Source organism: Balaenoptera acutorostrata, chromosome 4, assembly GCF_949987535.1.
Source record: "Balaenoptera acutorostrata chromosome 4, mBalAcu1.1, whole genome shotgun sequence".
Taxonomy (NCBI): domain Eukaryota; kingdom Metazoa; phylum Chordata; class Mammalia; order Artiodactyla; family Balaenopteridae; genus Balaenoptera; species Balaenoptera acutorostrata.
The window spans coordinates 145,802,134-145,826,310 of record NC_080067.1 but is presented as its reverse complement, the minus strand read 5'-3'; the positions used below and the strand labels follow the sequence as shown (position 1 = coordinate 145,826,310).

Below are 24,177 nucleotides of genomic sequence, written 5' to 3'. Positions count from 1 at the left end.
AGTAGAGTGGACATTCCTAAATTTTTGTTCAAATGTTCTATGTTGGATAACTTTTCAAAACTTGTTGAAACATAATAAATACACAAAAGGGTACACATACTCTCAGTGAATAATCATAAATGTTTGTAGCCAGTGTGCTGGGTAATTTAAAAAAAAAAAAACAGCAGTAATTTGAGAGTAAGACTTTAAAATAAAGCCCTTGCTTGATGTTACAGCACTTTCTCTATCATCAGTGACTATCACTGCTAATTAACCATTTTGTCTTAATTTCACTTCCCCCTCATTACTTATTATCAGACTCTGCCTGCATTATTAATTCTTCTCTTAATCTGAGAACCTTTTCATTGCATTCAGTATCCAAATTGCTTATTGGATCAGTTTAACATACAAGTCTAACATTTTTCCAAGCTTGTGTTATTGTCAGTAGTCACCATTTGTGAGACTTTCTTTGCAGACAGAAAATAAATTTCATTCATGTCTTTTTCCCTTTTGTTTAAAATATATGTTTGAGGATACATCATACAACTCATTTAAAGTGCACAATTTAGTGGGTTTTGGTGTATTACCAAATTTTCAAAATTGTGGTTACATATATATATATATATAAAACATAAAATTTATCATTTTAACCATTTTTAAGTATATAGTTCAGTGGCATTAATTACATTCAGAGTGTTGCTCAGCCATCACTGCTGTCTATTTCCAGAACTCTTCCATCATCCCAAACAGCAACTCTGTCACCAGTAAGCAAGTAACTCCACATTCTCCCCTTCCCTCAGCCCTTGGTAACTCTAATTTACTTTGTATCTCTCTGAATTTGCCTATTCTAGATATTTCATACAAATTGAATCACACAATATTTGTCTTTTGTGTCTGGCATCTTTCACTTAGCATAGTATCTTAAAGGTTCATCCATGTGGCCTGTATTGGAACTTCATTCCTTTTTTTTGGCTGAATAATATTTCATTGTATGGGTATATGACATTTTGTTCATTCATCTTTTGATGGACAAGTGTTGATGGAGTTGTTAACACTTTTTGGTTATTGTGATTAATGGGAATACAAGTATTTGTAAGAGTTCTTGTCCTCAGTTTTCTTGGGTATGTATCTAAGAGTGGAATTTCTGGTTCATAGAGTAATTCTATGTTCAGCTTTTTCAGGAACCACCAAACTGTATTCCATAATGGCTGCACCATTTTGTATTCTCATTGGCAATGTACGAGGATTCTAGTTTCTCCACATACTTGCCAAAATTTGTTATTTTCTGTGTTTTAAAAAAAAATTGTAGCCATCGTAGTGAATGTGAAGTGTTATCTCCTTGTAGTTTTGATTTGTATTTGTTATGACTTATGAAAAAATTATATCTAGAATTTGTTTTAATCAGATATAGTAAGACATGCAGACATGAATTGTCATGAAGGAAGAAGTTTATACTCACAGATCCCTAGAAACAGAAGTGTGTGATACAAGGTTGATGAGTAGGCAGAGGGGAGGGGAGGGGAGGGAAGAGTATGGCAGAGCCTAGATTGGGGTTTTCACAGGATGGCAAGGCAGGGCAGGGTAAACAGTCTAGGATTGGCTAGTTTGTAGTAATTGGAGCTTTGATCTGTAGGGGTGGTCTCTAGATGTCTGATTCCTGGCCCTGGGGTGATTTGGGTAGGGGGAATATTGGCTTGGTGTATGAGAGTTTGATAAAGAAGACTGTTAGGTATTTGATCTCTGGATTGATTGTTTTCTGTATCAGAGGTACACCTGCAAAAAAAAGCCACTTGCTATCTCTGGGAACTAGCCCTGGGATGGGGTAGTCTCTCCAGGATAAAGGCTCCAAATGCCAGAGCATCAAGGATACAGAAAATAAGAAAATATAGTCAGTACACTAATGATGTTGAGTATCTTTTCATGTGCTTATTGACCACTTGTATATTTTCTTTGGAAAAATATCTATTCAAGTGCTTTGCCCAATTTTTAATTGGATTTTTGTCCTTTTGTTGTTGAGTTGTAAGAATTTTTAAATATATTCTGGATATTAAGTCCTAATCAGATGAGTGTTTTCCAGTTATTTTCTCTGTAGGTTGTCTTTTCACTTTTGATAATGTCCTTTGATGCACAAAACTTTTTAATTTTGATGAAGTCCAATTAATCTATTTTTTTTTCTTTGGTTTCTTGTGCTTTTGGTTTCATGTTTAAGAACCCATTGCTACTTAGGGTCACACAGCCTGTAAGATGCCCAACACTATTATGGAGCAACTTGAAAAATATGTGTCAGAAGCTTAAGTGCCATTTGACCCATTAATTCTAATTTTAATAATTATTTTTTATAGACAGTCAATATTAACTGTGGAAAAGACTACTTGCACAAAACATGTATATTAAGGAGTAATTTATAGAGGCAAATGTTTGGAAATAGTGTTCAAAATAGTTTAAAAAAAATCCATTGCCAAATTCAGTGTCATGAAGATTCACCTCATGTGTTCTTCTAAGAGTTTTATGGTTTAGTTCTTATTTAAGCTATTGATCCATTTTGAGCTAATATTTGTATATGGTGTAAGGTAGAGGTCCAGTTTATTCTTTTGCATGTAGAAATCCAGTTGTCCCAGCACCATCTGTTGAAGTGACTATTCTTTCCCTATTAAATGGCCTGGCACCCTTTTTGAAAATCAGTTGGCCATAGATATATGGGTTTATTTCTGAACTCAGTTCTGTTCCATTGGTTTATACATATGAGTGTCTGTCTCTGTGTCAGTACTATGTTTACTGTAGCTTTAGTAGTAAGTTTAGCAATAAAGGAAATTGGAGTCCTCTTACTTTGTTCTCTTTCAGGATTGTTTCGGCAATTCAGGGGGTGCAATTCATTATGAATTTGAGGATTGACTTTTTCTATGTCTGTTTTGATAGGGATTGAATTGAAGGTGTAGATTCCTTTGGGCAGTACTGACATCCTGACTACTGTTTTTCTATCCCTTAATGCCAGATGTCTTTCCATTTATTTAGGTCTAATTTCTTCCAGCAGCGTTCTGTAATTTTCAGTGGAGAGTCTTGCCGCTCCTTGGTTAAATTTATTCCCACATATTTTATTGTTTTAGATGCTATTTGAGATGCAGTTGCTTTCTTAATTTCCTTTTTTGCTTGTTCATTGTTGGTGTATAGAAACAGAGCACATTTCTCGTGTGTTGATCTCATACTCTGTAATTTTGTTGGATTAATTTATTAGCACTAATAGCTTTCTTGTAGAATCTTTGATTGCTTCTATATATAGGATCATTTCATCTGCAAATAGAGATAGTTTTACTTCTACCTTTCCAATTTAAATTATTTTTATTTCTTGTTTAATTGCTCTGGTAGAATTTAAAGTACAGTGTTGGATAACAGTGGTGAAACCAGGCATCCTTGTATCATTCCTGATCTAAGGGGGAAAGATTTTCAGTCGTTTACCACTGTGTATAATGATAACTGTGGGTTTTTCACACATGCCCTTTTTCATGTTGAGGAACTAATAATTTTAGCACTCATTTTTGTTAAACAATTTTATTTTTAATTCAAATGTATTATTGAATTTTTCAGATGAAAGTGGTGGTACTCAAGATTATCAGAGCTTTCAAACTTAATATGATTGAGGAAAAAAAATCACTCTTGTTAAAATTGGTGACTTATGCTAGAGTTCAGGTTCGAGGGAAAAGAATAAATTTAATATATATACAAGATACTGGAAATAACTGTTAAAGATCACTTCAAAGATAAAAAGGGATTACAGATTTCACATATACTTATTATATGTATATGTATATAGGTTTCCTCCTGTATTTGAAAGTACCCCATTTCTAGGTGAAGAACCAGCTACCTTAGGACACATCTTGATAACAGATGCACGGAATAGATCAAGATAAGGCACAGATGCTCACAGATACAGTTCAAAACTGTGGCGACCTGCCTAAACAAAATGAGTCACAAAGCGATGTACACCAAGATGCATCATAATTAAAATGGTAAAAGCTAAGCATAAAGAGAGAATTCTAAAGACAGCAAGAGAAAAACAAAGAGTCATAACGTAATGGATACCCCTTAAAGCTATCAGCTGATTTCTCTGCCAGAACTTTGCCTACCAGAAGGCTGTCGAATGACACATTCAAAGTGCCGAAAGGGAAAATCTGTTGTCATTATACTTTTGTCAAAGCCCATAGAATATTCAACACCGAGAATGAACCCTAATGGTTTTGATGGACTTCGGGTGATAACGTGTCAGTGCAAGCTCAGCAACCATGATAAATGTATCTCTCTGGTTGGGATGTTGCTAAAAAAACAAAAACAAACAACAAACAAAAAACTGTGGCGACCTGATGCTGAGATGCTGAGTGTAGTTGCTGGGGAAGGAGCTTGGCGGTGCTACTCTTGCTGTTTGGGGTATGCACTACCTCTGTAACAGCTTGCTGCAAACAAATGCTGAACTCTGTTTTCACCTTTTTTCATAAAAGTGAAAATCTTCTTTGGATTTTTTTTTTCAGTTAGCGAAAACAAGTACTAATAAAGTAGGTCTTTTGTAAAAGTGAAGTGGCAGAAAGTAGCGTTTTTGAAAGTGGGGATACCTGTATATGTATGTGTGTATATGTGTGTGTATATATGTATGTGTGTGTGTATATATATATATATGAATATGGGAAATTCATACATTTTACATACTTTTTAAAGGTTCCCCAGTGTCAGTCTCTTCACCCTCCTCTACCATGCACCAGAATGATTGATATTTAGCTTTTGAATATTAGATTTTTACTTTTCAGGAATGATTGTGGCTGAGTAAAGGTACTTCCTGTGAATACATAGCTGTGCCAGAAAGTTATTTATAGTGGCACTTAACGTCACATTGCTGTTCTTTTGAAGATTTGATGTTATTTAATTATAAAAGTTATTAGAACACAATCTTTCTTATATAAAGTCATAGGGCATAATGTCTTCTTTTGGATATAAGCAATCGTTTTTTTCCCAATAATAATCTAAGTGGCATCAGAGGCAGTCAGATTTCAAGTAGAGACTAGTGTAGAAGTGATTTTGTTCCCTTGCCAAGGAGACACTGCTTTTCTGCTGCCTAAATAGCAACCTTAAAACCAACCAACTTCCTATCTAACTTTAGGAGAAGGAGGCATTTTGGGGATTTGTACACGTAGATGTGGAAAAAACCAGTTGAGAACCATTGACATACAGACATAAACCCTAGATACAACCCTAGGGTTGATTGATTTAAAATTACTTTCTTTTCATCGGAGAAGTGTATATTTGATACTTCCACTGTCCTTGCAGGGAAGGGATGGGAAATAAAGTAAGGAACAGTCATTTATCTATAACAGTGATATAATAGATTACAAGTAGCCTCAATGACTATAATTTTACTTGTAAAAATATTTTAAAAGATATTTTATAGTACTAGTTTTGCTTTCATGTCCTTGCAGATTTACAGTATGACGTTGAGATTGTCTGCCTTATTTGAAGAAAAAATGAAGAAAATCTCTTCTGATTTTAAGATTGGTCAAAAATTCAGTGAAAAACTTCGAAGGAGCCAGAGGTTCAAGAGACGGCAAAATTGTAACCGTGTCAATCAGGCTAACAAAAGTATCAGGTAAATTGGTTATTGCAGTCTTTGTGTGCAGTTTTTTAAAATTTCAGGTTGTGATACTTTGATTTTATTAAGCTAAAAATTCTTAATCATTTTAGAGTACAGTATATTCAGAAAAGAATAGTCATTGTTTTTTATGGATTGAAAGCATTCTCTGCATATAGAGCTGTTGCATTAATTTTTAATTATATACATTTGTAAGCATTTAATGAGAAGCATCAACTAAATCTTACTAAGGATTATTCAAAATATTACTTGTCTTTTGCATAAGAATTTTTTTTTTAAATGCAGAGGGTAAAGTGATTACTGTGTATGGCTATTGAGCATTTGATCGTGTAAGGGAAAATGCCAGTTAGATGTAATGCACTCTGTTTTCACTGGGGATTAGTTGTAGAGAAGAAATGTAAAATGCAGGATTTATTCTCTTTATAGTAAATTAATATTAATTTATATTTTGCCATTTATGACTATGTAGCTTACATTAATATCAAATTTATAGATATTTTAAAGTGTTGAAATGTGGAAATTGAGTTTTTCAGTGTTTAGTTTGTTTTCACGTACTTTTTTTTTTTTTAATAAATTTATTTTATTTATTTATTTTTGGCTGTGTGGGGTCTTTGTTGCTGCACGCGGGCTTTCTCTAGTGTGGCGAGCGGGAGCTGCTCTTCGTTGTGGTGCGTGGGCTTCTCACTGTGGTGGCTTCTCTTGTTGCGGAGCACGGGCTCTAGGCGCGTGGGCTTCAGTAGTTGCAGCACGCAGGCTCAGTAGTTGTGGTTCGCGGGCTCTAGAGCACAGGCTCAGTAGTTGTGGCGCATGGGCTTAGTTGCTCCGTGGCATGTGGGATCTTCCCGGACCAGGGATCGAACCCATGTCCCCTGCATTGGCAGGCGGATTCTCAACCACTGCACCACCAGGGAAACCCGTCATGTACATTTTGAATGTGCACTATACCCTTGATGGATTTCCTCATGGTTGTTCTTGGGATTACACCATGCATCTCAATTGAAAACAATCTACTTCAGGTTAATACTATTTAATTCCCATAGATATAAGAATTTTCCCTTCCCCTTCTTATTTGTGCTGTTACTGTCATACAGTTTATATCTTTATATGTTGTTTTATGAAGTTGTCTTTTTTTTTTTTTTTTTTTAAAGGATTTTCTTATTTATTTATTTATTTATTTATTTATTTTTGGCTGTGTTGGGTCCTCGGTTCGTGCGAGGGCTTTCTCCAGTTGCGGCAAGCGGGGGCCACTCTTCATCGCGGTGCGGGGACCGCTCTTCATCGCGGTGCGCGGGCCTTTCTCTATCGCGGCCCCTCCCGTCACAGGGCACAGGCTCCAGACGCGCAGGCTCAGCAATTGTGGCTCACGGGCCCAGCCGCTCCGTGGCATGTGGGATCTTCCCAGACCAGGGCTCGAACCCGTGTCCCCTGCATTAGCAGGCAGACTCTCAACCACTGCGCCACCAGGGAAGCCCGAAGTTGTCTTTTAAATCAGATAAGAATAAACAAATTATTTATACTGTTATTTATATTTACTTATGTAATTACCTTTCCCCGTGGTCTTTATTTCTTTTTATAGATTTGAGTTACCCTCTGGTGTCATTTCTTTTCAACCTGAAGTCCTTTAATATTTCTTGTAAGGCAGACATGCAAGCAGTGAATTCCCTTAATCTTTGTTTATCTGGGAATGTCTTTAATTTCACTTTTATTATGTAAGACTAGTTTTATTATTTAAGACTAGTTTAGTTGGCAGTGTTTTTCTTTTAGCACTTTGAGTATGTCATCTTACTGCCTGCTGACCCCCAGTGTTTCTGATGAGAAGTCAGCTATTAATCTTACTGAGGTTCCCTTCCTTGTGCATATGGAGTTTTCTCTTGGTGCTTTCAAGATTTTCTTTTTGTCTTCATCTTGCAAATGACTGTAGGTGTGGATTTCTTTCAGTTTATCCTTATTGAAATTTGTCCAGCTTTGTGGATGTATAATGTTTTTCATCAGATTTGGGTGGTTTTCAGCCATTATTTCTTCAGATACTTTGTTTTGCTCCTTTCGTCTCCTTTGGGGCTCCCATATGTTGGTATGTTTAATGGTCTCCCAAAGGTCTCTGAGGCCTTCTGCATTTTTTTCTTCATAAAGGATAGGATAAAAAGGGAAAGTTTTCACTCTTGAGCTACTATCACCTTGTCTACTGTTAAAAATCAAGTTTAAGATAAGTATATAAGCATATAATTATTTCTTTTTGTATTACCCTCCAGCTGATATTAATGGAAGTTAAAATTTTGACATGACAAGTTTGAGTTTTCTTTTAAAAATTTTTTTATTTTTTATTTTTTAATAAAAGGAGGAAACCAAGATGTTACGTTTTACAGTCATTTGTCCCCCTCCCATTTGTAGCTGACAGATTGGATTTAACACATGGAAACTGAAAGACTACTTGTCTTTAAACATGGTCTATTTACATTTGGAAACTTGAATTTTCTTGATTATGATAAACAATAACTGCTTAAAAGAATTGTGTTTTTTAAAAATTGAAGTATAGTTGATTAATTGTGGTTATCTTTAAGCTCAGATGTCTTAGATACTCCTAAAAGCTCCTTTATCTTTTTGTTTTACAGGAAAGCAAAACCAAATCCTTTTGTTTTAAAGGATTATCTTTAAAAAACATGAATATTACTCAGATCTGTAATTTAAACCCAAAGATTGGCTTATCTTAAACTTCCACTGTTTTTCACCATAATCCATGGCTCAGGGGCCAATTTTGGTGAATTGGCACTTAGATGTAAACAGATTGGTCTCAGAAAAAAACTAGCTTGTTCTCTTTTTTGCCTCGCTGTTCTTTCTCTTCAGGTTTTGTCAATTTCTCCTAATTTTATACTGTCTTTAGGAATATATAAATAGGAGCCTAGAGGGAATGTTGTCATATTGAGACTCATATTTGTAATATGGGCAGTTCCTTGGTGGCCAAGTGGTTAGGATTCCAGGCTTTCACTGGCGTGGCCTGGGTTCAATCCCTGGTCAGGGAACTGAGAATCCCGCAAGCCGTGGTGCAGCCAAAAATCAATCAATCAATCAGTCAATCAAAATCAAATCACATCACAAGCTCTACAGCAGATATAACTTTAAAAAAATTTGTAATATGAATGAATGCCTGTATTACATAAATGTTGGCTCCCCTTAGCATTTAATCCAAAGAATCTAAGGTATTCAGCATGATTTTCTGTAATTCTGTTACTTGGATCATTTGTTCATTACTCAAATTTGGAATAAAATGATGTCAAATTTAAAGAGAATAGTAATCCATGCTAGAATAAGATGTTAATAATGAATATTTTAATGTCTTGATCATAAAGTTATTCTCAGGTTAAGTAATAATACACTTTATTTAGGCATCCTCTGTTTTGTTAAATATTGTTTTATTTTTCCTATCTTTGACCAGAAATATCAAGCAGAAGCGCTTAAAATCTCAGGCAAAAGTAATTCCTGAGTTGGTAGGTTCTCCTGTCCAGTCTACCTCAAGTAGGGCAGCTTATTCTGCAAGCCGCAAGACAAGTGCTAGTGTCTCTTCAGGTGTTACTTCGGGTGATTCTTCAGATTCAGCGGCATCATCAGAAAGAATGAGAAGAAATACACCTGTCACTCTAACAAATGGTTCTACATTATCTGGTGAGAAATGGAATGTTATATATTCACCTGTTGAGCACTCACGTTTGTAACATTGGTAGTTACTATGGGTTTAGAGGAAAGAATAAAGAAGTAAGACATGGCCTTGACATTCAAGGAACTTAAATTTAACAGAAGAGACGTAAGTAACACATGGAATAATTAGATTATATTTGATAAATACTGTTCTTTGCAAGTGGTGCAGCCACATTTTAAGCAAATTTGAATCCTTCAGGTTTTAAATAATGTGATATAAGTACCACTTTTTGTGCAAAATTTGACATTTAAAAATTTAAATTAAAAAAAGGACTTGGTAATCATGTAAGTTTAAAGCTGATGACCTAGTAAATTCTAAACTGTTTATTTTATTACTATTTGGTGGTATAACTGTAGCTGACGCTGACCCTTTGTTAGCATTGTGCGAATGAGGCCATGGTGTGTACATACTTGCATATTGCTCTGAGTGGTTTTGGTGACTTGTGATGATGGTATAATGATTACTGTTGTGATTTAAAATAGTAGGATCAAACAGGTAAAATGCAGCCACATTTTAGAGACTGGCAAGCCTTGCAGAAAAGTTTGGATTACTTAATAGGGTCCCTTGTTGTGAAGGAATCACATGACGAATTGTGTTTCAGGAAGATTAATCAGTTTGGCAGTGATATGTGGGGAAGGAGAAGAATCTGGAAACATAGTCAACATGATGGGAAGTGGGATACAGTAGGAGCAGGCAGAGTGGGCAAACTGCAGAGCAATTTCAAAGGAAGAAACACGATTTGGTGACTGATACCCCTGTAACAGCCACTCTGTTCTTTGACGTGGAGTTGGGTTGTAATATGGAGCAAAATTTTGTCTTTCAACAATACGTTCCCACTCATTTTGGTGAAATATTTATTTTGTGATAGGCATGCAAGAACTGAGCCTGGATGAAGGAACAGGAAATTTGGTTTCCTATCTTGTGCTTATACTTGTGCATATACTCATTAAGTATTATGGTGGGGGGAAATGACCTGTACTATTTAAATTATTCATCTCACACCTTTTCTACCTTTTTGTGTGTGTGTGTGTGTGTGTGTGTTGAAATGCTCTTTCTTGACTTGGAAGCCTGTATGGTACAACTATGCTGTTAGGAAGGGCTACTAGAAAGAGACCTGAAAGCCTACTGAAATACTGGACTTGAAACGATTGTCTTTTCTATAGGAAATACCTGTCTCATAACAGAAGGAAGAAGATAGTGGAGCTAATTAAATTTTTAATGAAAGCTTGTTTATAAAATATATAAACTGTATTTTCTGAATCCAAACCAGTATTAACATGTTACTTTCAGAAATAAGAGAACAAATTTGATTTCAAATGCTGATTATGTACCTTTTAATACCAAAATGTTATCAGCTATTCTTTGGAACAGTTTTTAAAAATATACTCTCTTCTATTTTAAGAATCTGCTTTTAGTCTGTTGTTACAAAATAACTGCTTTTGTGTAAAGATAGGAGAATATATGTAATGAACTGTTGATGCTTCATTTTTCTTAGAAAGTGAAATGGAAGATTCCTTAGGTACCTCTTCATCATCTTCAGCTTCAAATAGTTCAGAGGAAAGCAAAGAGAGTTCAAGAGCTCGTGAATCCTCCTTACGTAGTGGGTTGGCCAGGAGCAGGGTGACCAGAACCAGAGCCGCTAAAAGAAAAACTGGTGAGAAGAGGCTCAGTGGTACTTTGGAGAAATGTATATCAAGAGAATTCAAAAGCTAAATGTTGGATGGTTTATTTATTTATTTACTTAAAAAATTTTTTTTTTTTTTTACTGTAAATTTTTATTTATTCTTTGGCTGCATTGGGTCTTCGTTGCTGCGCGCGGGCTTTCTCTAGTTGCGGTGAGCGGGGGCTACTCTTTGTTGCGGTGCGCGGGCATCTCATTGCAGTGGCTTCTCTTGTTGCAGGGAGCACGGGCTCTAGAGCGTGCAGGCTTAGTAGATGCGGCGCTTGGGCTCAGCAGTTGCGGCACACGGGCTCTAGAGCGCAGGCTTGGTAGTTGTGGCGCACGGGCTTAGTTGCTCCGCGGCATGTGGGATCTTCCCGGACCAGGGCTTGAACCCGTGTTGCCTGCATTGGCAGGTGGATTCTTAACCACTGCACCACCAGGCAAGTCCTGGATGGTTTATTGACTTAACGCATCTGCACATGATTACACATCCTTTAGGCTTTTTTTTTTTCTTGAGGTATAATTGACATATAACATTATATTAATTTCAGGTGTACAATGTAATGATTCGACATTTGTGTACTTTACAGAATGATTACCACAATATGTTTAGTTACTGTGCGTCACCGTACATAGTCACAAAAATTTTTTTTTTCTTGTGATGAGGACTTTTAAGATTTAGTCTTAGCAACTTTCAAATATGCAGTACAGCATTATTAACTATACTTGCCATGCTGTACATTATATCTTCATAACTCATTTATTTTATAACTGGAAGTTTGTACCTTTTGACTCCATTTACCCATTTCACTCACTCCCTATGCACCCTCCCCTCGGGCAACCACCAGTCTGTTCTCTATTTACGAGCTTGTTCTTTGTTTTGTTTTTGTAGATTCCACATATAAGTGAGATCATAGGGTATTTGTCTTTCTCTGTCTGACTTACTTCACTTAGCATAATGCCCTCAAGGTCCATCTGTGTTGTCGCAAATGGCAAGAGTCCATTCTTTTTTATGGCTGAATAGTATTCGTGTGTGTGTGTGTGTGTATCTTCTTTATCCATTCATCCATCAGTGAACACTTAGGTTGTTTCCATATCTTGGCTATTGTGAATAATGCTGCAGTGAGCATGGTGGTGCACATATGCTTTCACATTCATGTTTTTGTTTTCTTTGGATAAATAGCCAGAAGTGGAATTGTTGGGTCATATAATATTTCTATTTGTAATTTTTTGAGGAAGCTCTATACTGTTTTCTATAGTGGCTGCACCAGTTTACTTTCCCACCAACAGTGCACAGGGGCTCCCTCTCCTTCAGATCCTCACCGACACTTGTTATTTCTTGTCTTTCTGATGATAGCTATTCTAATAGGTGTGAAATGATATCTCACTGTGGTTTTGATTTGCATTTCCCTAATGATCAGTGATGTTGAGCATCTTTTCATGTGCTTGTTGGACATCTGTATGTCTCCTATGGAAAAATGCCTCTTCAGATTCTCTGCCCTTTTTTTTTTTTTTTTTAATATTTATTTATTTATTTATTTATGGCTGTGTTGGGTCTTCGTTTCTGTGCGAGGGCTTTCTCTAGTTGTGGCAAGCGGGGGCCACTCTTCATCGCGGTGCGCGGGCCTCTCACTATCGTGGCCTCTCTTGTTGCGGAGCACAGGCTCCAGATGCGCAGGCTCAGTAATTGTGGCTCACGGGCCTAGTTGCTCCGTGGCATGTGGGATCCTCCCAGACCAGGGCTCGAACCCGTGTCCCCTGCATTGGCAGGCGGATTCTCAACCACTGCGCCACCAGGGAAGCCCTCTGCCCATTTTTAAATTGGATTGTTTGTTTTTTTGTATTGAGTTGTATGAGTTCTGGGTATTAACCCCTGATTAGGTATATGATTTGCAAGTATCTTCTCCCATTCAGTAGGTTGCCATTTCACTTTGTTGATGATTTCCGTTGCTTTTTAGTTTGATGTAGTCTTGCTTTATTTTTGCTTTCGTTGCTTTTGCTTTTGGAGTCGGATCTAAAAAATCATTGCCAAGAATGATGTCAAGGATTCTTCTACCCGTGTTTTCTTCTAGTATTATGATTTCAGGTCTTACATTCTTTAATCCACTTTGAGTTAATTTTTGTGTATGGTATAAGATAGTAGTCTAGTTTCATTCTTTTGCATGTGTCTGTCTGGTTTCCCAACACCATTTATTGAAAAGACTGTCCCTTCCCATTTTTATATTCTTGGCTCCTTTGTCGTAAATTAACTGACCATATATGCATGGGTTTATTTCTGGACTCTCTGTTCTGTTCTGTCCTTTAAACTTTTTAAATTTAGAAAGGTAAACTTGTTTTGGCACTAAAAAAATAAGGAACATCAGTACTAAAATGAAGTCATTTAAAAAAGTTGAAATAAGGAAGACCTTTCTAATTTTACTGTTACTTTATTTTTAGGTCCAGTTTCTTTAGAAAATGGATGTGGCAGAAGAGCCACTAGAAAGAGAGTCTATTTAAGTGACTCTGATAACAATTCTTTGGAGACTGGTGAAAGTCTAAAAGCCAGAGCTGGAAGTAACCGAAAAGTGCTACGAAAGTGTGCTGCTGTGGCTGCCAACAAGATAAAGTTAATGAGTGACGCAGAGGAGAATTCTAGCTCTGAAAGTGTCTGTTCTGGCCGTAAGCTGCCTCACCGCAATGCTTCTGCTGTAGCTAGAAAAAAGTTGTTACATAATTCTGAGGATGACCAGAGCTTAAAGTCAGAACTTGAAGAAGAGGAGCTAAAAGATCAAAATCAACCATCACCATTGTCCAGTTCTCATGCTGCCCAGAATACTGAAAATGGAGATTCAGAGTCAGAAAGTGATTTGCGGGTAGCCCGGAAAAATTGGCATGCTAATGGTTACAAGTCCCAAACTGCAGCAACTTCTAAAACAAAATTTCTTAAGATAGAGTCTTCTGAGGAAGACTCTAAAAGTCATGACTCAGATAATGGACGTAACAGAACTGCTGGCCCATCAACATCTTCGCAGAAACCTAAGGCAGAAAGCATCTCAGAGGAAGAGGAGGAAGCAAATTCGGAACCAAGAAAATATGGTGGTAGGAGATACAACACAGGTCGCAAGAATGCTGCTTTCCTTAAAAAAGCAAAAATCTTCAGTGATTCAGAGGACTCTGAATCTGAAGCAGAAGATGGAGAAGACGGTAGATGTCATAAAATGGAAATTAACCCGAGTTCAGGGAATGTGAAGTGTGAACCTGTTGCTGGGTCCCAGTGCTTTTCAGATCATGTATCTGAAACTGATCTGGATTCAGATGATGACAAGAGAACAAAAGAAAAACCAAACAATTTTATGAAAGGTAATTCAAAACATTTAACCTTGGTTCACTGATTTTTCTCACTGTCCTTTTTTTATAGCATACATTGTCTTTTCCCCCCATGAAACTTTTCTTTGCCACCTGTTTTCTCTCCACCCCCTGCATCCTCCATTAGTCTTTTCTCTGTGTACTGTTGGTTGAGTACATTTAGTTTTGCTCATGTAACAGGCCGCCTTGGCCATAGCTGTTTTTAATAGAGATTTCACTTCTTATAATGGAATTGGGGATATTGTATTGGCTATGGGCTTAAGAAAGGCAGAGGCCAGCACATTTATAAGCTGTTGGTGATAATAGTTTGAGAAGAGGAAAGAAAAGGGTGGTTGAAAGGAATGTGATAAGTAATAATAGCAGCTAAGAACAGTTACCAAGTTACCAAGCTATTTCTTATCAGGAAGTTTTTCTAAATGCTTTACATTTATTTATGAACCAGTTTAGTCTTCATATCTTTTATGAGATAAATACTATTATTATTATTATGTCCATTTTACTGATAATAACTCTGGAGTATGGAGAATTCAGATAACTTGCTGAATTAAGATTGTCCTGGTAAATGGAGATTGAAAAATATTAAAGAGCAAGAGGCATCTAAAGCTAAGACTAACTGTAGTGTGTGATGGAACCTGTGAAGTTAAGAAGTTTCAGGGAGGCTGAGAGCGATGAGTTTGCATACTTCAGTGCAGTGATGAAGAGGGTGTAGTTTGTATTCATGTAAATAACATACTCTAGTGTCAAGTGTTTTGTGTATATAGATAGAAAGGCATGGGATGTTATTGATGGAGTGTGTTATACTTGTGGATGGTGGTGAGGCTGAAAAAGGCAGTTCTAAAGTAGTAAAAGCCCAACCCATTCACTGCCACCCTCTTTCCAAGTTAGAAAGAATCTTGGACTTCAGTTGTTTAAAATGTTGAACATTTAATTCCTTTAGACTTAATCTTCTATTAAAGATTAAAAGAGTACTCTTAATTTTTAGACTCTGCATCACAAGACCATGGACAAAGCAGAAAAGTCGCCAGGAAAAGGGTCTGCTCCAGTGACTCAGACAGCAATTCGAAGGTGGTTAAGAAAGCATCAAAAGCCAAAACGGGTCTCCTAAGAGTTCCTCGAAGGTGTGCCACCACCGCTGCTACTAGGATCAAGCTGATGAGTGATGTGGACGTCAGTTTAGAAAATGTGTGTACTAGGAGCAGAAAGGGAAGGAAAAAGTCCCTCCATTTTGCATGCACCACAGCTAAGAAGATAGTGAGTGATTCTGAGGGAGATGCAAACTGTGACGTGCCAAACGAACAGCATGGCTGTGAAGGGAAGCCACCTGAAGCCGGCTCAGACGGTAGTACAAAAAGTATTAATCAGTCTTTAAATGAAGACTCAGACTCTGAAGGTATGTTGAATTCAAGACACAAGAACAGGCATACCAGTAGTCACAAAACAAATGTTGCACCTTCTAAAACAAAGAATTCCTTGATTGGGTCTTCGGAGGAAGATTCAAAAAGCCATATTCCAGGGAATGAGACTGGTAGAAAATGTTCTTCTGAGTCAGCTCCGGTGCAAAAAGCTACTGCAGAGAATAACTTTGAAGAGGAACTGAATTATGGGCTACGCAGGTGGAACGGCAGAAGACTCAGGACCTATGGGAAGGCTCCTTTCAGTGAGACAAAGGTGATGCGGGATTCGCAGGAGGCAGCCGAGGTGGCGGAAACGAAGAGGAAGAGACTGCGTCCTGAACTGGAAAATGTGAAAGCTTCTGAAACACCAGGGAGCCCGAAGTGTGGACCTGACACTAGTCCCAAATCTGATTCAGATTTGCGATCTGCCACTGAATCAGATGCTGACTTTACTGATGATACAAAAACCAAAAAGAGGAAAATGAAAGGAAAAGCAAAAGTAGTTAGAAAAGGTAAAACTTTCACAGCTAACGTATCTAAAACCATGAGACGACAAAGACAAAGCAAACGTCCTAGGTTAAATGTGGATGACAATGACTGGGAGGACGTGGACTATGCAAAGTCTAGAAGAGTTCTTCGGCGTTCAAAGATAAAGACGAGGAATCAGGGCAGGAGGACCGTGAGATACCACGATGGGGATGACGACAGGAGCTTAGAAAATGTGTTAGATTTTGATGATTGCACCTTATGACCTTGAGGGAAAACCAGTTCATTGAAAGAGGGAATGGACTGGAATTTATAGTGAAAGCTGGCTGTTGAAATTATTTTTTGTCCTACAATTCAGGGAATATATTTATATTTTTCTATGAAAAGTTATGAATGTGACTAAATCATGACTGTTATTTTTATTTGCACTTGCTTGCCTTTGTAGCAGCATTCAGCACAGGTGCCAAAATATGCTTCATTTTGGGGGCAGATCTACTTTGACAGTATTTAACTACATATAGCAAGAGTTTGAAATATGTTAAACACTAGACATTCTGGTTATCAAAACCAATGAGCATTACTTTCATGGTAGCAATTGTCATAGTTATTTTCAGAATTTGTCAAGAGGTGGTAGTTTCTAATCCCAGTCCTATTGTAGTATGAATTTCATGTGACCTTTGTTTACAGATTCTTCATAAATATTATGTGCATACTGACATAACAATCGTGGGAGGGGTAACCATGATTAGTAGGCAAGGTACCTACCACTTTTTTCTTTCCCTGGCTACTTGAGTAGAGTGCATTATACCAGATTGGTCATTTTCATTGAAATGGTTTCCAAGTTTTGTTTCCAAGCCCTGTTGGGTCTGTTTCTTTATTTTTAAGGAAAATATCATCCATTTTATTTTATAAACTTGAATTTATAAAGTGCTGGTAAATTATTATTATTTTTTTTAACATTTGTACATTTTAAACCTCTAAGGCCAGACCATAATACTAGCATTTTCTTTTAAATTGTGCACTAACAAAATGCTATATAATTTGTCTTTCCAAGATCTCCTGGTTTCCATGTACGGAATTTAACCAAAATCTTGGTCTTCCATAGTCTTACTCTGTGAAATAGAGGAGTTTGTGTGCCTTAGATTTAGATAAAGTGTGTTCTTCAATAGAGTGTACAGGGCTAAAAGAGTAAATTATGTGTAATTTCGCCCCATCTCTTGAAATTGTAGAGTTGATTTTTGTTAAGAGTGCAATCACAAATCTCATTTATATAGGAAAATAGTTAAATGTCATTCTCCATCTCTTTTAGTCTACTGCTGCCATGTGCAATCCCAAGCATTCTTTGCTGGTGCAACTAAGTATCTTTATTAGTGACCTCTAGTTTAAATCTAAGAAACTGTCATGTGTTGTGGGAAAATAATTTTGAAATCCACTTAAAGCGTAACTTTTACATCATCAAATACCATAGTACACTTATTTTCGAGCCAAATATTTTTACTTGACAGGTTGTGCTACTCCAAACAGTATATAGGTGGCCATTCCTAGCTTTTTTGTGCCTGAAGATGGACTTGATTCAAGTGGTTTACATATTTCGTAGCTAATGGGGTATGTTACAGTACTCCCACCCTTTGTTATTTATTGGCCCTAACTGTGTTTGGTTTCAGACAAAATTAACCCTTTTCTCCTGTGTATCCTTAAGGTGGCAGATAAGGAAAAGCATCAGACTCTGGTATCAGTGTTAGAATGTTCTTAAGTGTTGCTACTTTTTAGTTATCTTTTCCAGTTGACATGGTAGAAGGTACTTTCTCTTTCTACTCTGGTGTAAGGGGAAGGATGTTCTTAGACATTACCAACTGAGGTAGGTGGTATACCTACCTCTCCTTCGGTTGTTGAGAGAGCTATCACCACTTCAAAACTATGATGCTTTTCTTCTCAAAGCTCGTGTTAACTGTATTGTTAACAGATTGAGTCAGGATAATTGTCCTCGACTACTGACCTGAAAAAAATTAGTGGCATGCTCTTTACTTCCTTAATTTTAAGAAATGGTGATAGATGTCATATCCATTAATTTATTTTAACTCTTCTTAAGCTTCTGTTTTATATCTATTCTCAGGGTTATAACTCCATGTTTACCATCACCTGGAAAAAGGTACCAAAAAAATCCATAAATAAATACGGACTATATTCATAAATACATCAGTTCTTTTGGTAAAATGATATTTGACCATTTAGGCTTCATCAATAGAACTAGTCTTATCTTTTGGACTGAATTAACTGAATTGATTGGCTGGTCAACCGTTCATAATTGTTCATTTTGTCCAAAATGGTTAGGCCTTTGCGTGTAGAAGCAGTATTTTGGTTTCATCTGAAAAGCAAACAAACAAAAACCCCCAAAAATCGGCCTGGTGACTTTGAAAGCATGGTTGACAATGGTAGCTTCTCAAGTTCTGAAGTAAACTAAGGGATTATAGAAAGAATCATTTTTATGGGTTTTTTTGGTCACGGTGCTATTCCTAAGGTTAACTTTGAATATGTGACACACACTGCTAAGTACCTTTAAGGAAAATTAATAAATAATTAATAGTTCAAAATGTTTACATTGAGCACTAGAACATGTTTGACTTTTTTTCTACTTTATGTGAAATGAGCAGGGATTTCATGCACAGATGTACTTTAATATGTTTGGGATCAGTTTGTATTTTTCTTGTGAAAAAAGACAAAAGGTTACAAAGTGAATGTGAACTGATCCAGAAGTAAGTGCTATAGCTTTCAGTTGCACTTGAAGTAACTTGATGTATATGAAAAAAAGACTACTGTGGTTGTGTATGTCCAAAGTCCTATGATTTTATTCATTTATGGTTAAAAAAAAAAGGTTCGAGGTGTATTTAGATTTGATTTTTGATTCCTTTGAAAGACTAATTTTACCAAGCATATTAAGACGAAAAGATTTCAGACATTAAAAAAAAAGGTGAGGTTTAAAAAAGCTTTTTTCTCCCCACTTCCTGCTTATTTAAAAAGGGTATACTGACAATGTGTAGTAACTTCTGAATAAAAGGAAAAGTTTATCCCATTTTCAGATAATTCCTAGGGTAACCATTCTCCCTTTATTTTAGGGATTAAACCCTTTGTCAATTTAGTAATCCTTGAAAGAATGATAAAGCATTTATTTACTCACAGCTTCTAAGTTACAACAAAAAAGTTTCTTCTAGATAGTTAAGAGTTGTACCTAAAAAATAAATTAGTTTTATAATAAGAGAATGGGGGGAAAGAACTTGTTTTAGGAAAAGGCACTTCAAAACCTAGACGTGCAAATGGGAAAAGGAGACGTAAACCAATAAACATGCCATCTGAAGGTAACTACTGTCCAAAAATAAGACCCGTCACTGAATCCTTCACACTCCATTGCTTGATGACTTCTTAAGTAAAAGTTCTCATTCAGAGTGACGCTGGGTCCATACCGTGTTCCCTGTCCCTCTTCCCGCTTGTTTTTCTTTAGAATAATCAGAACACAGAACTTATTAACTTCACTGTATGGTATTAAAAACTAAAATGAAAGGGTTTTATTAATCTCTCCTGTCAGTACAAATTGAATTTGTGTTACCTGAAAAAAATGAGACGTTTGTGTATCAGTAGATTGCAAGAACATTGTTAAAGGTGCATACAATATTTTTGGTTTTTCCTTTCTACTTCCTTTGTACTCGTTTTTTGAGGAATAGTTAAATGGCTAGAAAAGGTTTTTTTGCCTGCCTTTTTATAGCTGAAATGCCATCTCCATTCTTTTCATTGATACTAAGTCAATATATTTACTTTATCAGGTATCTTGTGGTTGTCACCAAATCCTTTAGTTCGTACATTGTATGGAAATTATAGTTCAGTTATTCCAGTATGATGGAGTTTAACAAAGCACCTTCATTGTAGAAGAACTTTCCGTCTGTTAATTATTTAAGTTATATCTCTCAACTTCTGCTGTGGGTTATCAGGGAATAATAAAGCAGAGACCCTAAGAAATTTGCAACCTAACAGAATAAGACTGTCTCTTATTCTAGTATTCGGGAACATACATACCAGATCAAATATATTTGTCAAAGCTAGGGAGAAAATGGAGCATTGTGGAAGAATCTAGTCCAACTTGATTAGTAAATGCTAATCCTACTTATAGCTCAAATTGTGAATTTAATGGAAAGAACTGAAGTGTGAAGAGTATAATGGTGAGGGCTGTGTTGTCTTTTCTCACATTTTAAGAAAAGTTTTTATAGCTGTTTCTTAAAATTATAGATGTTGCCTAAGGATACATGGGAATTCTCAAAGTTAAGAGAAATTTTTACCAATCACTCATAATCGGCCAAACTGGTTCCTAATATGTTGTTAATTTGGTAGAAGAATATCAAGACTCTTACTTGGTGTCTCTTCAAGGATTGCTTTTATGGATTTGATGGAGGAGGGGCAGGGACACTCACAGCATTTGAATCCTACAAATTTGCAGGCTCTATCTTTGGCAGCATGCAAGTTGCTACAGACTATTTGTCAAGACCGATAATTTCATTGAATTTAATTATCAGTGCTATAGCATATTGTCTGGTCATAGTTTAGTTTTTACGTTAATTTTAAGGTAAGTTTTATCATTTATTAAAATCTTTCATGGGAATTAGGACTGTAAAGAGAAAGAGGCATTCTGACAATTGAAATGAGATGGCACAGACTATGTGGACTGCAGCAGCCAGCCCTACCTACTGTTGGTTCCACAAGGAAAATTATGTAGAAATCATTACCTTTTTTGATCAGTGGTTAAATGTTAAAGGAATCTTTAATTTTTAATAGGTTGAAGTTGATTTCCTAAGTTTTGATCCACCCTTAGTCCTTGGACTGTATGGACATATTCAGTTCATCTGTAAAATTCTACCACTTTACTGGAGCTTGTCAAAAAGGCAAATCTTTAATTTTCCACTCCCACATGAGAGCTCTACTTTAACTTTCTAAATTAGCTCGTTACCACGACTGAGTCAGCATTGTCAACTAGGAACCAATTTTTTAGACAACTAACTGAAGTAGTAGAGTATAATAAATTTAATAGTCATCATAATTACAAGCAAAGGCTTTTTTTTTTTTTTAAACTACTACGAGCCTTCTAGCTGGTTAATTCTGTGAGGTCTGCAACATCCAGTCAATTTCCATTGCAGCTCATCTTTACCTCTTGTCTTAAGCAACTCTCCAACCTTTATCCATTTGTGATTTCTTCTCATGCAGGCAGAATGCAGGGCTACAGTTTGTTGTGAGCCAGGGGAAACCGGAGGGAGTCAGATGTTCTTGAAAAGGGGCTGCCGTTGGACTGTCTGTGGCCCTGCTGCTTTTCATTCGTAAACTAATAAAGTAGATGGAAAACCCAGTATTTACTTCTGATATCTTCTTTTCCTGCCTACGTTAGTCTGAAATGATGTGAAATCTCTCTGAAAAAAGTCATTAAGCAGATAAATGTAAGATCCCTGAATTCATACTTCATATAGTTTTTATCAAATTTTTAGAAAAAAAGTTGCAGTAGCCATCACAACTCTTGTGAGAATCATTATATGACTGTTACCAATTAATTGCTCCTAGAGATGAAAGAAAACTACAGAGAGATGAGCTGTAGATGCAAAACAAAACAAGGTTCTATGTACCCATCATTGAATGAATTAAAGACTTAAGTTCATGTGTTCAACCACAAAAGTGACCAAACTAGCAGAGAACAACTCTTGGTTACAGAATTATTTCTGACAATCCCTTGACCTGACACTGCCATACCACAGACATTGACTTCTCAGTGTTACCAACTCCCCCTAGAAAAATGTTAAACCCAGCGAGTTACAGAAAACACTATTCTACAGCCCTTCTCTAAAGAGACTTTCAGTTTATGGGATCTTCTGGAAATTTACGCTGTAAGGAATATCAGTAGTAAATGCTATTTGCTTCCTGAGTTTTGGTCATTTCGTTGCCTATCAATGAAGGAGAGACGATGAAGAAAGGACATCTCAGATCTGCTCTGATAAGAGGCTTGCAGGACAGAGGTTATGACTTGCAACTAAAATGTTTCCCCTTTATAGGGATTTGATTTATCCACCAATCACAGTGACCAATAATGTCTGTACTTAAAGTATATGAAATAGGCTAGCATATTTTCATTTTGATTCACACATTCTTTTATATTTTTCCATTATCAAATTTGTTTCTAATACTCCCAGTTGAAATGCTGATAAGATTAAAATTGTTTATGCTTCTATAGCAGTGATACGAAGTTTACTTTGGATTTAGGAATACAATTTTGTATCATGAAGTATCATAATTGGAATATGAACCTTAAAGTACAGAAACTAGAGATGGCTGCTTTGAATCAGAACTGTAATGTCTATATCCAAGTTTCTATTCACTACAGACTATATTAGAATACATAGTGATCTCTGAGTTATAATTTAAAGTGGTCATCTAGGTAAACTCTGATGGAGCACCATTAAAGGTGTAAATTTTCACTCTACTAATGAAGTTTTTACCATACCCAAATAGGGAATCATTTACAGAAAAGCAACAATGCCTCTAGCACTCAGGGACTATTCCAACACCTGTGGCTGACCCAAGACCATCTAGGATAGTAGGACTTTTGGGATTATACTGATTTGTTAGTATTAAATGACACGATCACAGATGTATTTTTAGAGCAGTATCCTCCAAAAATTTTAAGCTTGTACCCTAATACATAAATTGGACTTCTCTCTAACCCTGAATTATCCTGTATATATTTCTAAAAACTGTTTGTGATTTTCTCAAGGACAATAAAACACTTTATAATTTACCAAGTTCTCAGTAATAAAATTAACACTGACTTACATGTATGTATTATATTTTAAAAAGTTCCCCACTGTCATTCTTCTGTCTTCCTCAGATTGTTTTTATCTTTATGAAATTCCCATTTTATGGTCTGAGTCTTTAGAGATACAGCTATATCAAGTTGGAGTTGCTTATACAGTATAACTTATTCCTGTATTCTCTCTCCTCTGGACACAGTTCATATTTCCTTAAAGCATTTTTAAAAGCCTAATTATAGTTTCTTCTGTAGAATCTTAACTTTTCCCTTATTTTGGATTACAAATGTCTTAAGAGTTGGTATTACTAGGTTCCTAAGTTGTCAGTATAAGGACTTTCATCACTACATGAGAAAGGAATTAGTTTAAAAATAAAAAGGAATTAGTTAATGCAATTTAAATCATTTTGTCCCACAGAAATTTTTAGTGTAATAGGATTTTATCTATACCATTCAACTGGATATGTTGTTGGGAATGAACCAATTGTCTATTTTTAATATTTTTTTCAACATGCAAATGGATGTAGTTTGTTGACTGATAATAGCATATCCTTATCTTACCATAAAGTACAAATTTCACCTTAATTTTGCCATATATTTTTAAAAACTTCATCTGTTGTAGCATATTTATATTCTAGCATTTGCTTAACATTGATTTAATGTGCTAAAGATTCACTTTGAATCCAGGGTTGGTTTGCTGAGACAGTAGTTTATAATTTAAAAACATTGTTTGAAGTGGTAAAAACACCACTTTAAGCCAGTCCTCCTTTCACTCCCCAATTTCATGCGCATGGGGCTCCACAGAGCCCAACCAAGGGTGTGGAGCGGGGGGACCTGCTGCATGGAGCCCTGGCCTGCTGAGTAGCTCAGCCTGCTAAAATGCCATTTTTGCAATGCCATGGGACTTATATTGAGCACATCATGTCTTTAGAAATAGAACTTCACTGGAAAAGCAAATAGAAGACTGAGGCATTTGTGGGGGGTTGCTTTTAGCAGAGTAGTTCCTAATCTACTTTGGGAGAACTTTCATGGGTCTTGGAGAAAGCACAAAGCACATCTTTGAAACGACTTTCATAGACTTAAGGTAAAATCTGAAGGGTTTTTGAGTGTGGAAGACCTTCCTCATAATCCTTGCTCTGTTGTTAATGAACATGTCAATCC

The 24,177-nt window shown here is 36.3% G+C and overlaps 1 protein-coding gene across 1 annotated transcript in view; it reads left to right on the top strand.

Annotated features, from left to right (window-relative positions):
* BRWD1 (bromodomain and WD repeat domain containing 1) overlaps positions 1-23,041 on the top strand; it is a 124,031-nt gene extending 100,990 nt beyond the window's left edge. Inside the window, exons 37-41 of the mRNA XM_057545950.1 lie at positions 5,439-5,605; positions 9,039-9,265; positions 10,795-10,953; positions 13,399-14,301; positions 15,290-23,041. Of these exons, the coding sequence (XP_057401933.1) occupies positions 5,439-5,605; positions 9,039-9,265; positions 10,795-10,953; positions 13,399-14,301; positions 15,290-16,452 (2,619 nt within the window). The 3' untranslated portion in view covers positions 16,453-23,041. The remainder of the gene's footprint in view (positions 1-5,438; positions 5,606-9,038; positions 9,266-10,794; positions 10,954-13,398; positions 14,302-15,289) is intronic.
* The last annotated feature ends 1,136 nt before the right edge of the window (positions 23,042-24,177 follow it).